Source organism: Numida meleagris, chromosome 19, assembly GCF_002078875.1.
Source record: "Numida meleagris isolate 19003 breed g44 Domestic line chromosome 19, NumMel1.0, whole genome shotgun sequence".
Taxonomy (NCBI): Eukaryota; Metazoa; Chordata; class Aves; order Galliformes; family Numididae; genus Numida; species Numida meleagris.
Window position 1 is genome coordinate 5,654,969 of NC_034427.1, and position 12,636 is coordinate 5,667,604.

Genomic DNA, 12,636 nt, shown 5'->3' on the forward strand with positions numbered 1-12,636 from the left:
CCCCCCCCCCGAGATTTAAAAAGATGTTGTTTTAATGAACTGTTGTTTCAAGTGTAGTATATTTGATTTCCTCTTAAAACAAGCATATTAATTTTCTCTGAAACATTTAAAGAGGGTGGAAGACATACTCCTCTTTAAATCTCTTTCTAAAGGTAACCATTGTTTGCTGTATCTGGCACATTCAGCTCTGAATATGTCATATTGTTACTTCTGTGCTGTGTACCATAACACAGCTTATTGTCTACCCATTCCATCCAAAGTCTAATGTGATCTTTCTGTGCTGTGTTTTAAAAATTGGATTGACCATGTGTATGCTCATATTTGATAGCTGGGCTGTGCTGGATGCCCAGTCTCTGCATGGGCTAAGCTGAGTATCTCTGAGTTCATCCTGCAAGTGGGGAAATGAACTGAAGGTCAGTGTGTTGAGCTCGTTGACATCGAAATACACTGAAGGATGTTTTTGTTTAACAGCCTTACTTTTTAGTAGGACAGCTTTTAGACAGGAAATCGTGCACTCATGTGTTGGCACTGGTACTGGCATGGGCAGAGCTGGTGGGGAGGTGTTCTGCAGAGCCCAGTGCCACGCTCTGCAGAGTCACACTGTGAGGCTGGCATTCGCCTGCTGTGTGACTCTGCTTCCATGCAGGCATTCTGTTAAGTGGCTCTAGTTCAGCTGAAGCGGGACGGACAATGCTGTTGATATAGATGTTCTTTACACTTAGAAAGTTACAAAGCTGGCTGTAATCTCTGTACTCGAAAGGAGAAGGTTTAGAGTAGAGAAGCGTTGAATGGTCAGCTGCACTATGTTAAGAGTTTGGGCTTTCATTAGCAGGAGATGTATTGTTGAAAAAGAGGGATGTATTTTATTATTCATTTAGACGTTGTAGATGATAATGTAATGACTTACTATGGTATTTTAATATCCTGTTTCATTTGTGGTGATAGTAACTTGTGGTCTGATTTACTTTTGATGTATGGCAAAATTTGTTTCAAATTTTTTTGGGCTACTGGGTAAGATTTTCATTTCTGTTTCAGCTGGCTTTAGTTCAGTCCTGGTCTGCAGAATGGAATTGGGAACGCTGGGAGCTGTCCTGCTAGATGACAGCTCCCAAGTGATGACTGTCTGCAGTGGGTGACCGGACCATAGTCATGCAAATACTGCTCTAGATGCTCTTACAAATCCTTCAAGGGCCATTCTGTAGGCTTCTTCAGAAGCTTTCTTCACAGTTACTTCACCACAATGCTTTTTTGGGAAGTTGTATTCCATCTTCTTTTTAAGCAGCTTGAATATTTACATCCATATAATGAATCTTTACTTGAGAGGAATAGAAAGGGAATATTCTAGAACTAGTTAAGGTAATGTTAAGATTTCTGTGGGGTTTTCAGCGTACTGTTTTCTCAGGGTTCCTCTCTTTCCCCTTGCATTTCCAGTCATACAGAATCCTTGAGGTCTTCATTCTTCCGCATGCTTCCAAGTGGTTCTGCTGTCAGATTCTCCTGCTTAGCTCAGCTTCCTGGTGAGACTGTTGTTTGTGATGCTGTTGAACTGCCTCCATTCCTGCACAGATTCATTTGTCAGTTTGTGATGCTGCTCTAAACATCTGAGGAAGAGAAAGCTTAACGTCACACTCAGCAGTCAGTGTAACTGAGGCTTCCTTTTTGTTTCATAAACTCAGTCCATTAGAAATGTCAGTGAGTAGCCCTTGCTGGGCGTGAGAGCATCCTGGTGAAGCTGGATGGCGAGCTGTAGCTGAGTGTGGTGTACAACTGGTTCAGCATTTTCATGGGAATCAGCAGCCAAAGGATTTAATTTTCTCTCACATCCAGACGAATGTCTCTGATACTGCACCTTAGGATTTCATTTGATTTTCCTTTTTTGTATGCGTGATTTTGTTGAGGTTTCTGTGATTAGCAGAGGTTGATACAGCTTAAAATGGTGCTACAGAAGTCTTTAATTAGCAGACAATTTACTCTTGATGCTTACTTACTCTTATGTGACCACATTGTTAATCAGCCTTCTAATTGGTAATTCCAGTACATACAAATAAAGCTACAGTCAGCATTGTCAGAGGGATGGTTAAAGCAGCAGATGAATGCGAATGCAACCAGTTGATGTGAAAAGCTTCAGTTTAATTTCTTAAGCACTGAGCTCCTTGGATAAAACTCCTTTACCTGCCTACTGGTGATTACCTATTAAGTAGTCTGACTAGAAGTATCCATTTTGAAACTCTTGATTTGGTATAGGACTATGGTGTGTGCCTACATGTGAATGTCTCATAAATATTTCCCAAGAGCAATTTATTTTTCTAATTAGCTTGAACAGCCTCTGCTTTACGTAGCGCTTTCAGCAATTTTCAGTAAATCAATTCAATCACACAGCTGTTGTTTGAAACTTTTCCTAAGTTACCGTAATTCTCTGTAGAGACCCGGAGTCTCACTAATTAGTACACTTAATCATACCTTCTATAAAATGCGTGGCAATATGGATTAATCATTCCTAGAATTTCGTAGGAAAGCAGGGTAACAGAAAACCAAGTGTTTATAGCTGTGAAAACAGTTTGTTATTCTCGTGTACCAGTTCTGTACAAAGCAGCTTGCTCAAGCTGACATAGAATGGCTGAGCACTGAGCTTTTTGCTTGCCAGTCATCACTTGACAAAATAATTAATTTAGGGCTGCAGTTTTTTGTGCTTTGATTTTTAAGTTACTAAGATTAAACATCAACTTTTTTTTTTACATTTCCCCTAAAGGAAAAAATATATGTGTTTTCTGTTCCTATGTGAAAGGAAACCTGTCTTACTGGTGGCATCTGTGATGTTACAGTTCAGACTTTTAGCTGTTTGGCATATACCAGAGATGGCATTTACAGTTAACACAAATGAGTTTTAAACTCCTTTCATGTTACAGTAAATGGATAGTGAATATTTGGTTATTTTAGTAAGAATATTGGATAAAAAAAATTGAGAAGACAGCAATTTTTTTTTTTTTTCCATGTAAAGCCTTTTTTGTTTTTCAGGATGTGACTTAAAATGGTTTGTGATTCTGGGGACCCTGTGAAAAGTATCCTGTGCTTGAATGTTTGTTAAGGTCAGGTAAGTAAGAGAGATGTTTTTCACTGAGAATAGGAAGCTGCTGAATGGAACCTCTTTAGTTTTATTTACACCAAATTACATTTAAATATTTAGGACTTTCCTTAGTGTAAACCAGTTCATTACAATTGGCATCTTAAAAAGTTGTCTGAATTATGTCTAAGAGTGTTTAATACTTTAAAATTATATACAATTAAAAACAAATTTCAAATCATCTTCATGATTCATTGAAAAGGACTGGTTGATTTAATTCTTGATAATTGGCTTATTCTGGGGAATGCTAAGAGCCAATTTATGCTTTTTCCTTAGTGAATTCTTCAAACAAGAGATCAGCTCAGACATAAGAGCTTCCCAGTGTGCTGTATGCCATGAATACATATGTTTATTACAGCAAAAAAAGTTGTTAGAGGCAAACACAGTTATTGATGAGCAGGAAGGTCTTTGTTATTCTTTGTTTTTTTTCTCCTTTTTGCTGAATGAGAAAAATTACATAAAATTTAAGTCTATTTCTGAAAAGGTGACTTTATTGTATTGCAAAACCATTTCTAGTGTTTAGTATTTGCAAATAATCATGGAAGTAAGGAGCATCTTCTCCAAATGTTGCTGCCTCTGGTTCCACTCTAGTGGTGGATGTAGGAACATCAGTATGTAGTAGTTCAGTACTGCTGCAAGCAGTGGATTTAATGTCTTTCACTTTGAAGACTTTAAACTACTGGTGAAGTCTTGGTTTTTCTCACATTCGTGTTAAGTATGAACTTTAGAGTGCTCTGGTCATATTTTTTTCCATTCAGTTTTATCTTTCCCTTTCTAAATTACTTGGTGAGAGCGAGGACTATATGTTTCCAAATATCTTTTGAAAAATCATATCGGATAGAGCAAGGTATGTCTTCTTACCAGCTGTTTTGAATAGCTAACTAGAGTGTAGTCTTAATTTTAACAAATGTTTCGTGGAAATGAGTAAAGGATTCTGTGTTGTGATGGGCACTTGAATTTAGAAATCATGAATCCTTGCTGGTTCTGATAACTCAGACTAGCAGATATTTAAACATTCTAATATATGTGTAGGAATTATTGATCATTAAACACCTGGCTTTAAAATTAGGCAATCCCAAGTAATTCTGTCTATAAATTATGTAAACTAGGGACAGATACATTTTAGAAAAATCTAGTTGTCGCAGGATAGAATTTATATTCAGCATTCTTTCCTCCTCACATATAATAATCTGTGCTAGCTTATTGCATCTTAAGCACAAACCTGCATACAAATTTCATCAAAAAGTACATAACACCATGTGCTGATACATAACACCATGCTGATACTTGCAGCTCAGGTTCATAATTCAGTCCCACTGTTAATTATCTTTTTATGTATTAGTTTCATTATCTACACTTTGAGTTTTACCTGCAACTTGGTAGAAAAATAGCAGAACAGTTGTCAGATTTTTCATGAAAGTCATTATGTCATATCTAGCTTTCAGTTAGTAATATTGTATGACAAAAGATTATATTTCCTATGTTTTGGGTAATTAATACTTATCTAAAATTGTACATCTTCCATTTTCCTCGTTTTATGTAATAACTGATTCAGATTAAGCTAGCTTATACACTTATTTTCATAAAGCAAGTAAGAAAAATTTCACTGTGTAATTCTTTGTTAAGAAAATACTTTCAATCAAATTGTGCAGCATAAGTAGTAGAGGAGTCTATGTCACCAGCTATCTAGCCAATGTTACAGGTGTGAGAGCCAGAAATAATGCTTTGTTCATTTTTAAAAATGCTTTTAGTGATAAAAAAAATGCATAAAAATATTATCTTTTAAATGCTGCATTTCTGAGCTTTCTTCTGCACTTGGGTAACATCTACCCCTCCCTCTCCCCCCCCCAGATAATCACCCTAAAGGCTAGATGCCTCTTTTGAAAAACTCAATAGTCCATTAGAAATTATAGGTTCATATTTAACAGATAAACATTACATCTGGTATCTTTTAACTGATGAATTATTTCATTATTAACTTACTCAATAATGGCTTCTTTTGCTAAGGTTTCCCGCTGCAGGAAAATTGGTTTGCCTGTTAACAACTTGTACTGTAAATCTATATGTATTGCAAATAAGCTTCTAGAATTTCCTTAGCTAAGCAGTTGTAGTTGTTCTAGACATTATGTGCCTTCTCAACTTGTAAAGGTGCTCATAGAGAAGAGAAGATTTTTAGGGAAAGGGAAAGGAAAATGTGTGTGCAGCTTCAAGATGGAGAAAGCTCCCATAGCCTACTTGAGTGCAATAGAAGGAAAAGAAGCTGCATCAATTAACATGTTTTCCTTCCTCCTGCACTCTTGGTATGTATGCACTAAAAGCTTTTCTTAAATAGAACTGTTGTGATGTATATCATGTTTCACAGACAAAATGTAATAACTTTGTTTTCTATTCAATTCTGTTGTGAATTCAAAACCTGTCAATACAGGCAAATATTAAACAAGAAGTGGCATTCCCATTTGATGCAAGCCAAATTGCATTCCACAGAAATGCTGAAAGTTGAGCTAGCCGAGCTCAATTTTTCAACTACTTAACATATTTTATTTATTTTAACGTATTTTTCAACTACTTAACATATCTTTCTTCCTTACTCTTGGCTTCTGACATCTTTGCTGTGCCCATACCCTTCCTGAGCCATCCTCAAGCCTTATCATATTTTGAGCTCTCTTTCCGCAATAGCTCTCAGCACTGCAGCGTTATTCTGGGACTGGGAATGCAGCTGTGGGGTGGGGGGAAAGCCCCAGTGTGGGGTGTGTTTGTCACCAGCTCTGGAACTCAGCCTCAGCATGAGGTCTGTAGGCATAAGACCTTGTGAGTCATAAGTTCTTGTCAGATGTCAGCTTCAGACAATTAACTGCTTTTTGCATGTTCATAGTTTGTTTATGTAACATGTTTTTGAAACTACTTGTTCAAATGAATAGCTCTTCATCCAGCTGCTTAATTTGAAGAAAATGTTATTCCTGCTGTTATCTGACGATATACTGTCATCTAGTGGTGTAACAGTATGTTTTCCTTCAGCCTCAAACCATGTAACTGCTGCTTTAACTGTACTTAAGAGCTTTTACCCTGGAGAAATGGTAAATTGAATGAATTCTTATTTTATTACTTTTAGTTGCTGATGTATGGTCAGGATGAGTGGATTAGGAGAAAACTCCTTGGATAGCTTGACCAATGAGTCAAGGAAACGCAAGCCGTTGCCCTGTGATACTCCAGGTGCAAGGTGAGTTTATACAGTCTTCTCTGCTTTTTGTACTATGGATTTTTAAAAATATTTTTCAAGTTTTCATTGCAACTTAGTGTGAGTTCTAACTAATCATTTTGTTTAATTGAAAAATTCTTTAGGCTTAATTTTGTTGTGAGAATGCCCAGCTATTCTGTTATTTGCAGATCTGCCAAAGCTTATGAACGACACACAGTAATTAGACTTACATAAATCTTAATGGAGTGAATGTGTAAGGACTCACTGCTTGAAGCTGTGATTGCAAGGCTAAAGAAGAAAAGCTTGTTACTTCACAGAAATTACAAAGTCAGCATCTTACCTCTGCTAATTGATTTGGCACATCTCATTTCAGGTGTTATGGTTGCCACAGAACACTGCAGTAGGTTCACTGCTTTTTAGACTTGCATTTCTCCAGACAAGATCTCTGCAGTCTTGTCTTGAATTTTGGCATTCCATGCTGCCTTCCTGCTTCTTTTTCAAATCTATCAGAAATTCAGTTATCTGAGAGACTCAGTTTTCAGTCTCCCTCTGACTTTGTTCCTTTCTGCCACACATTAATGGTTCTCTGTTGGCCTTCTATGTTCTTGTTCCTGCGCAGTAAAACCTTTTTAAACAGTCCCCAGTTTCACCGAACTACCAGACGTGTACCGATATCTCTCCCTTTTATATACTTAGCTGCTGTCCCTCCATCGTGTAAGAAACTAGCTATCCCAATGCTCCAAAAGTCAAGCCAGCTGGGGAGCAGACCAGCCTGGCTGAATAGAGAGCTTCTTCAGGAACTCAGGAAGAAAAAGAGAGTTTATGAACTCCAAAAGAAGTGGCAGGCAATTCAGAATGACCTCTTGAGCTGTTGTCAGGTTGTGCAGAGAGAAAATTGGAGGGGTCAAAGCCTAACTGGAACTCAGTTTGACTAGTGTAAAGGACAATAAAACTGCTTTTATCAGTGCATCAGCAGCAAAAGGGGATTAAGGAGAATCTCCATCTTTTATTGAATGTGAGAGGAAATGTCGTGATGAAAGATGAGGATGAAGCTGAGGTACTTAATGCCTTTTTTTTGCTTCAGTCTTTATTAGTAAGGCCAGTTCTCAGGGTCCCCAGTCCCACAAGATGGTGTCAGGGAGTGAGATGACGCTCCTGTAATCCAGTGGGAAACTTTAAGTGGCCTCCTACGTCATTTGAACATTCATAAGTCTGTGGGGCTGGATGGAGTTCATCCGAGTGTACTGAAGGAGCTGGAGGAAGTGCTCATCAAGCCACTTTCAATAGATCCCAGCTGACCAGGGGTGAGAAGATGTAACTTCAAGGGCAGGAAGGAGGATCCAGGGAATTACAGGCCTTGTCATTCTGACCTTAGTGCCAGAGAAGGTTATGGAGCAGAGAATCGTGAATGTTATTACATGGCATGTACAATTGAGTGATGAAAGGCAGGTTGTGCATGACCAACCTGATCTCCTTCTGTGACGAGATGATCCTCTTAGTAGCTGAGGGAAGGTCTGTGGATGTTTGGATTTTGGTAAAGTTTTTGACATTGCTTCTTGCAGTATTCTGGAGAAGCTGGCTACTCGTGGCTTGGGGACAGATGCACAGTTTGCTGGTTGAAGAACTGGCTGGCCAGGCTCAAAGAGTGGTGAATGGAGTTCAGTCCAGTTGGCAGCTGGACACTGGCAGCATTCCCTGGGGGTCAGTCTTGGGGCCAGTTTGGTTTAACAGGAATCATGAGGAGCCGCTGAGGGAACTGGGACAGTTTAGTCTGCACAAGAGGTTGGTGGGAGGCTGCGTTGCTCTCTACAGTTACCTGCAAGGAGTAATGACAGGAGGATTTTTTTTTAGCTGAATAACCTTCTCATATCCTCTTAAGATAAATTAGGACTTAAAAAAAAAAAAAATCACAACATAAGGAAACACTGGACAACAAAAAAAACAAACAACAATGTAAAGCATGCACACAATGCCCTTCAGATTTACTCTTGCTGGAGTGACTACCAGCTAGGTTTAATAGGTAGGTGTTAGGAGAAGTATTTTGAAGCTCATGGTGTGAACACAGCTTTTGTGTATGATGGAATATATGTAATAATGTTTTTGGTTTGCAGTCTGACCTGCAGTGGTGAGAAGCGTCGACGTGAGCAGGAAAGCAAATACATTGAAGAGCTGGCTGAACTGATATCTGCTAATCTGAGTGACATTGACAATTTCAATGTCAAACCAGACAAATGTGCTATTTTAAAAGAAACGGTGAGACAGATTCGACAGATAAAGGAGCAAGGTACATTTTCCTGTTAAAATAAAACAATTTCATTTTCTTGTGATTCCTTTTTCAAAGCAGTAGTAACTCAGGAAATTCAGTACTGTTTTAATAATAGCACATAATTGAAAAATACATAAAGGTTTGGTTTAAGTGAAAGTCTTAATGTGGCTTAAATAATTTGCTGTTTAAAAGTAAGCGTATATCATTACTTTTTTACTGGAAATCAGTGCTTTAAAATTGTGCATGGCCTTTAAAGCAGTTTCCTGAAAATACTAGTCAGGCTTGTGATAGTCCCCAGTGAAACTAAGTAGGGATGGTATTGTACCATCTCATGGTACAGTATACCAAATACAGTTGCCTTTCATGTTAAGGGACTTTGTGCTCATAGGGACTTCAGTGCTTTCAAAAATTGTCTTTAGAAAGACCTACTTTCTTAGGGAGGATGCTTCTCAACAGATGTACTGATTTTTATTGCTGTTTTTTCCTTTTGTGTTTCTTTGTCTTTTCTAAAACAGGCTTTGTAAATAGTTACCTGTTTGTCTCTGGTATAGTATATATATTCAGAATATAATTAAATAAACAAAGGAGAAAATACCAGTACATCAGATTTCATTAATTTCTTTCAGTGAGGGTAAACCTAAGTGGTATAATATGAAAGGTACATGCAAAAAAAAAGTGCATAGTGATGGAATATGTACATATTGCAAATGACTATATAGATTTCTGTATCTATATTTCAAATGACTGTAGGTTGTCATGTGTACGTATTTCCTTTGGGCATTAAATTATTGTTTGGAATCAAGTGATAATGCCAGTTTTAGAGACAAGTTAAGACAGTTCTGAAAAGATGTCTTAACTTCTGTTTTTAGGGTTTTTCGAATGTAATCGAATGCAATAATTAATGTAATAATTATTTAATTATGTTTTAGTACACAATCCACAGAACAAAGTTTACTACTTTTCTGAAATTCTACTGCCTGATGTGGATGATTGTTGCACCTCCCCCTGCAGTCATACTATTTATTTAGGATGCTTTGATTCTTAAAATGTAATTTTGTTTATCTGTATATGCATATGTATATACAAGCATACGTATGCACATGCTTGCACACACATGTGTACACATTAATAGGAGCCAAAGGCTTTTTGTAGAACAGTGGTGATGGCGTCTGTAGACTGTGACCAGTGATGATGAGATAATCAAAATAAAACCAGCAAGAAGAGATGTGCTAAGGAACGTGTGTAAAGGCCATTGAGAAAATCATTGGGTATCCATCAGCCAGATGATCCCAAAAGTTTGACATTATGTAGCCATGATGTTTATTCTGGTCATAAGCAACGGCTAATATGAGGTCTTGTCTCTCATTAGTACTTCTCTTTTTGCCCTTATTCACATTGTTCCCAGAATCTAGCTTGTACTGCTAAAAATGTAATCTTCATATGAAATGTTGCTTTACTGAAATACATCTTCTGGGTTTCAGGAAAAGCAGTTTCCAATGATGATGATGTTCAGAAAGCTGATGTGTCTTCCACAGGTCAAGGAGTTATTGATAAGGACTCCTTGGGACCTCTTTTACTACAGGCAAGTGCAAATTAGAACTTAGTAAGTCCCCAGGGAAAATAAGTACTTAGAGCGGCTGAAACTACTACAGTAGAGCTTGCAATCCTATAGTGAAATAGTATAAAAGAACATTTTATCTCTGACCCTTTCAAACATAGTAGAAGTGTTTGAAAGGGTCAGAGTTAAAATCCATTGTGTTTTCTTAATTTCACTGAAATAGTCCGTGGAAGGAAAGAAAAAAAATAGCCTTTGGCTTTTTCTTATATTCTTTGCTTTCTCTAGAAGTCATTAGTAAATTACTACTAAAGCTGTGCTTAGTAATACAAGGAATATTTTTCCGTTGCTTTAAGGGATAGCTGTTAAAATGAAGGATGAGGCTTTATGAGGAATAGGGATCTGTGATATGCATTGCTTTTTATTTCTAAAACATGGAGCATATTCACCAAATGTTGCTATCAAGTAAGCTAATCTAAGAATAATCGAAAAAAGAAGCAAAAAAAAAAAGGTACATAGCAGATACCTTTTCCTTATGCCTAAAAAATCAGTCCCATAAAGTGCATTAGAAAGCATTTTTGAAACTTTTTTAAAAAAAACTCTGAAATTCCCTTAACATTTAAGAAAGTACAGTATTTTCATCACTTGTTCTGCTAAATTTCTTATTATTTCAATTTGCCAGCTATGGAAATAATGTTATGAATTCATTATCTTGTTTCCAGATAAAGAATAAAACCGGAAGGCTGGTTATCACTGTGACAAATCTCAGTTGAATAACAAATGAACAGACAGATTTTGGATTTTGAAACCATTCCTTAACGCATTCCATTTTCTATGCAGAAAAGTGTGAAAATTCATTTCTACTTTTGAAAATAAATGCATGTATTATAACTTGGCATTTAGCACCTGTGAAGTTTTTAAACTGAATTATGTTCAGAATTATGCAGTCTCATATGGTGTGTTACTATTTAGGCATTGGACGGTTTCCTGTTCGTTGTAAATCGAGATGGGAACATAGTATTTGTGTCAGAAAATGTCACGCAGTATTTGCAGTATAAACAGGAAGATTTGGTTAATACCAGTGTCTATGGTATCTTGCATGAAGAGGACCGGAAGGACTTCCTTAAAAACTTACCTAAATCTTCAGGTAATGGAAGTTGACATACTATGCTGTTATCAAGCTGTTTGCAAGCAGTCAGAAGAAGAAAACCAAACCAATTTGTGATGGATGACCTTACAAAACAAACTAGTTTTACAAAGGAAATTTGACTTCAAAAGTACATTAATCTTGAAAGGTATTAGTATGTTCTTACTGAAGCACGACACTGGAAATAAACGTGCTGGAATTTAACACTGTACTTTAGCCTTTGCAGTTTACCTGTAACTTAAAGCAAAGATTCTAAAGGAACATGTTTCCTAAAGCTATAGGACTAGCTGAGGGAACTACTTGTGTTTTAAATATGGCTTTTTAAGAAACGACTTTTCAGCTCTCCTTCAAGTAATTGTCATGCTAGGAAATGAGTTTGCCTTGTTCTACAATCCTGCTATTCTCAAGTTAAAGAACCGATGGTATATTCAGAAAGCTTTTTGCAGTTCTTTAAAATCTCTAATCTAGCAACAGGTTATCTAAGTTATGAAAAATTGCTCATGAAGTTTATCTGAAAATCACCATAAATTCTTACTGTGTTCTTCTAAGTGAATGGAGTTGCTTGGACCAATGACACACCTAGACAGAAGAGCCATACATTTAATTGTCGGATGATGGTGAAAACTTCTCATGATCTTTTGGAGGATGTAGGCAGCCACCAGGATACACGCCAGAGATATGAAACAATGCAGTGCTTTGCTTTATCTCAGCCAAGAGCTATGATGGAAGAGGGGGAAGGTAGGAAATTCTGTGCAATTACTGTGCAGGAATGAAATCTCTGAGTAAAGCTTTTTGTTATTTGGTGTGTGTTATGATGGAATATGTAGTTTATGGAATCCATTTTTTGAATGAATTAGGAACTGAATACAAAAACTTAAATTCTTATTGTTTATGTTCTTCTATTAAACAATGCAAGATTCTTCAGCTGTTTTTTTAGGTTATGTAATAGAATGAAATCAGAGAGAAATGAAAGAAAAATCTTTCTTTTTAAATACAGATTTACAGTCTTGTATGATTTGTGTGGCACGTCGTATCGCAACTGCAGAAAGAGTATTTTCAACAAATCCAGAGAGCTTTATTACCAGACATGATCTTTCAGGTGAGAAGTATATTCAAGATGAAGGTATTAAGGTATTAGCCCATGTGCTCTTGGTTTATACAGACCAAGTATGTAAATAAATTGTGTATCTGTAGTAACTAGCAGAATTCATAACAAGGTTCCCAGCTGTTTTGTGCAATATACCATTGTTGGCACTGGAGTGTAATAACAACTATGGGACACATTTTCCTTCTATATGCTAGCATGGCATTGTTTGGCAAGTTGGTATAAAACATTACTTGTACTTGTTTC

The 12,636-nt window shown here is 36.9% G+C and overlaps 1 protein-coding gene across 19 annotated transcripts in view; it reads left to right on the plus strand.

The window, feature by feature from the left end:
* The window catches only part of NCOA3 (nuclear receptor coactivator 3), an 89,395-nt gene that overhangs the window by 60,511 nt on the left and 16,248 nt on the right, over window positions 1-12,636 (plus strand). For 16 of the 19 annotated variants that reach the window (XM_021417113.1, XM_021417114.1, XM_021417112.1 and 13 more), the window contains 7 exons: window positions 3,016-3,091; window positions 6,231-6,338; window positions 8,429-8,601; window positions 10,065-10,165; window positions 11,111-11,285; window positions 11,835-12,023; window positions 12,283-12,384. In XM_021417113.1, coding sequence (XP_021272788.1) covers window positions 6,241-6,338; window positions 8,429-8,601; window positions 10,065-10,165; window positions 11,111-11,285; window positions 11,835-12,023; window positions 12,283-12,384 — 838 coding nt within the window. In that variant the 5' untranslated portion in view covers window positions 3,016-3,091; window positions 6,231-6,240. Of the gene's footprint in view, window positions 1-1,431; window positions 1,518-3,015; window positions 3,092-6,230; window positions 6,339-8,428; window positions 8,602-10,064; window positions 10,166-11,110; window positions 11,286-11,834; window positions 12,024-12,282; window positions 12,385-12,636 lie in introns of all 19 variants that reach the window. The other 3 variants (XM_021417125.1, XM_021417127.1, XM_021417121.1) reach the window with 2 other exon arrangements.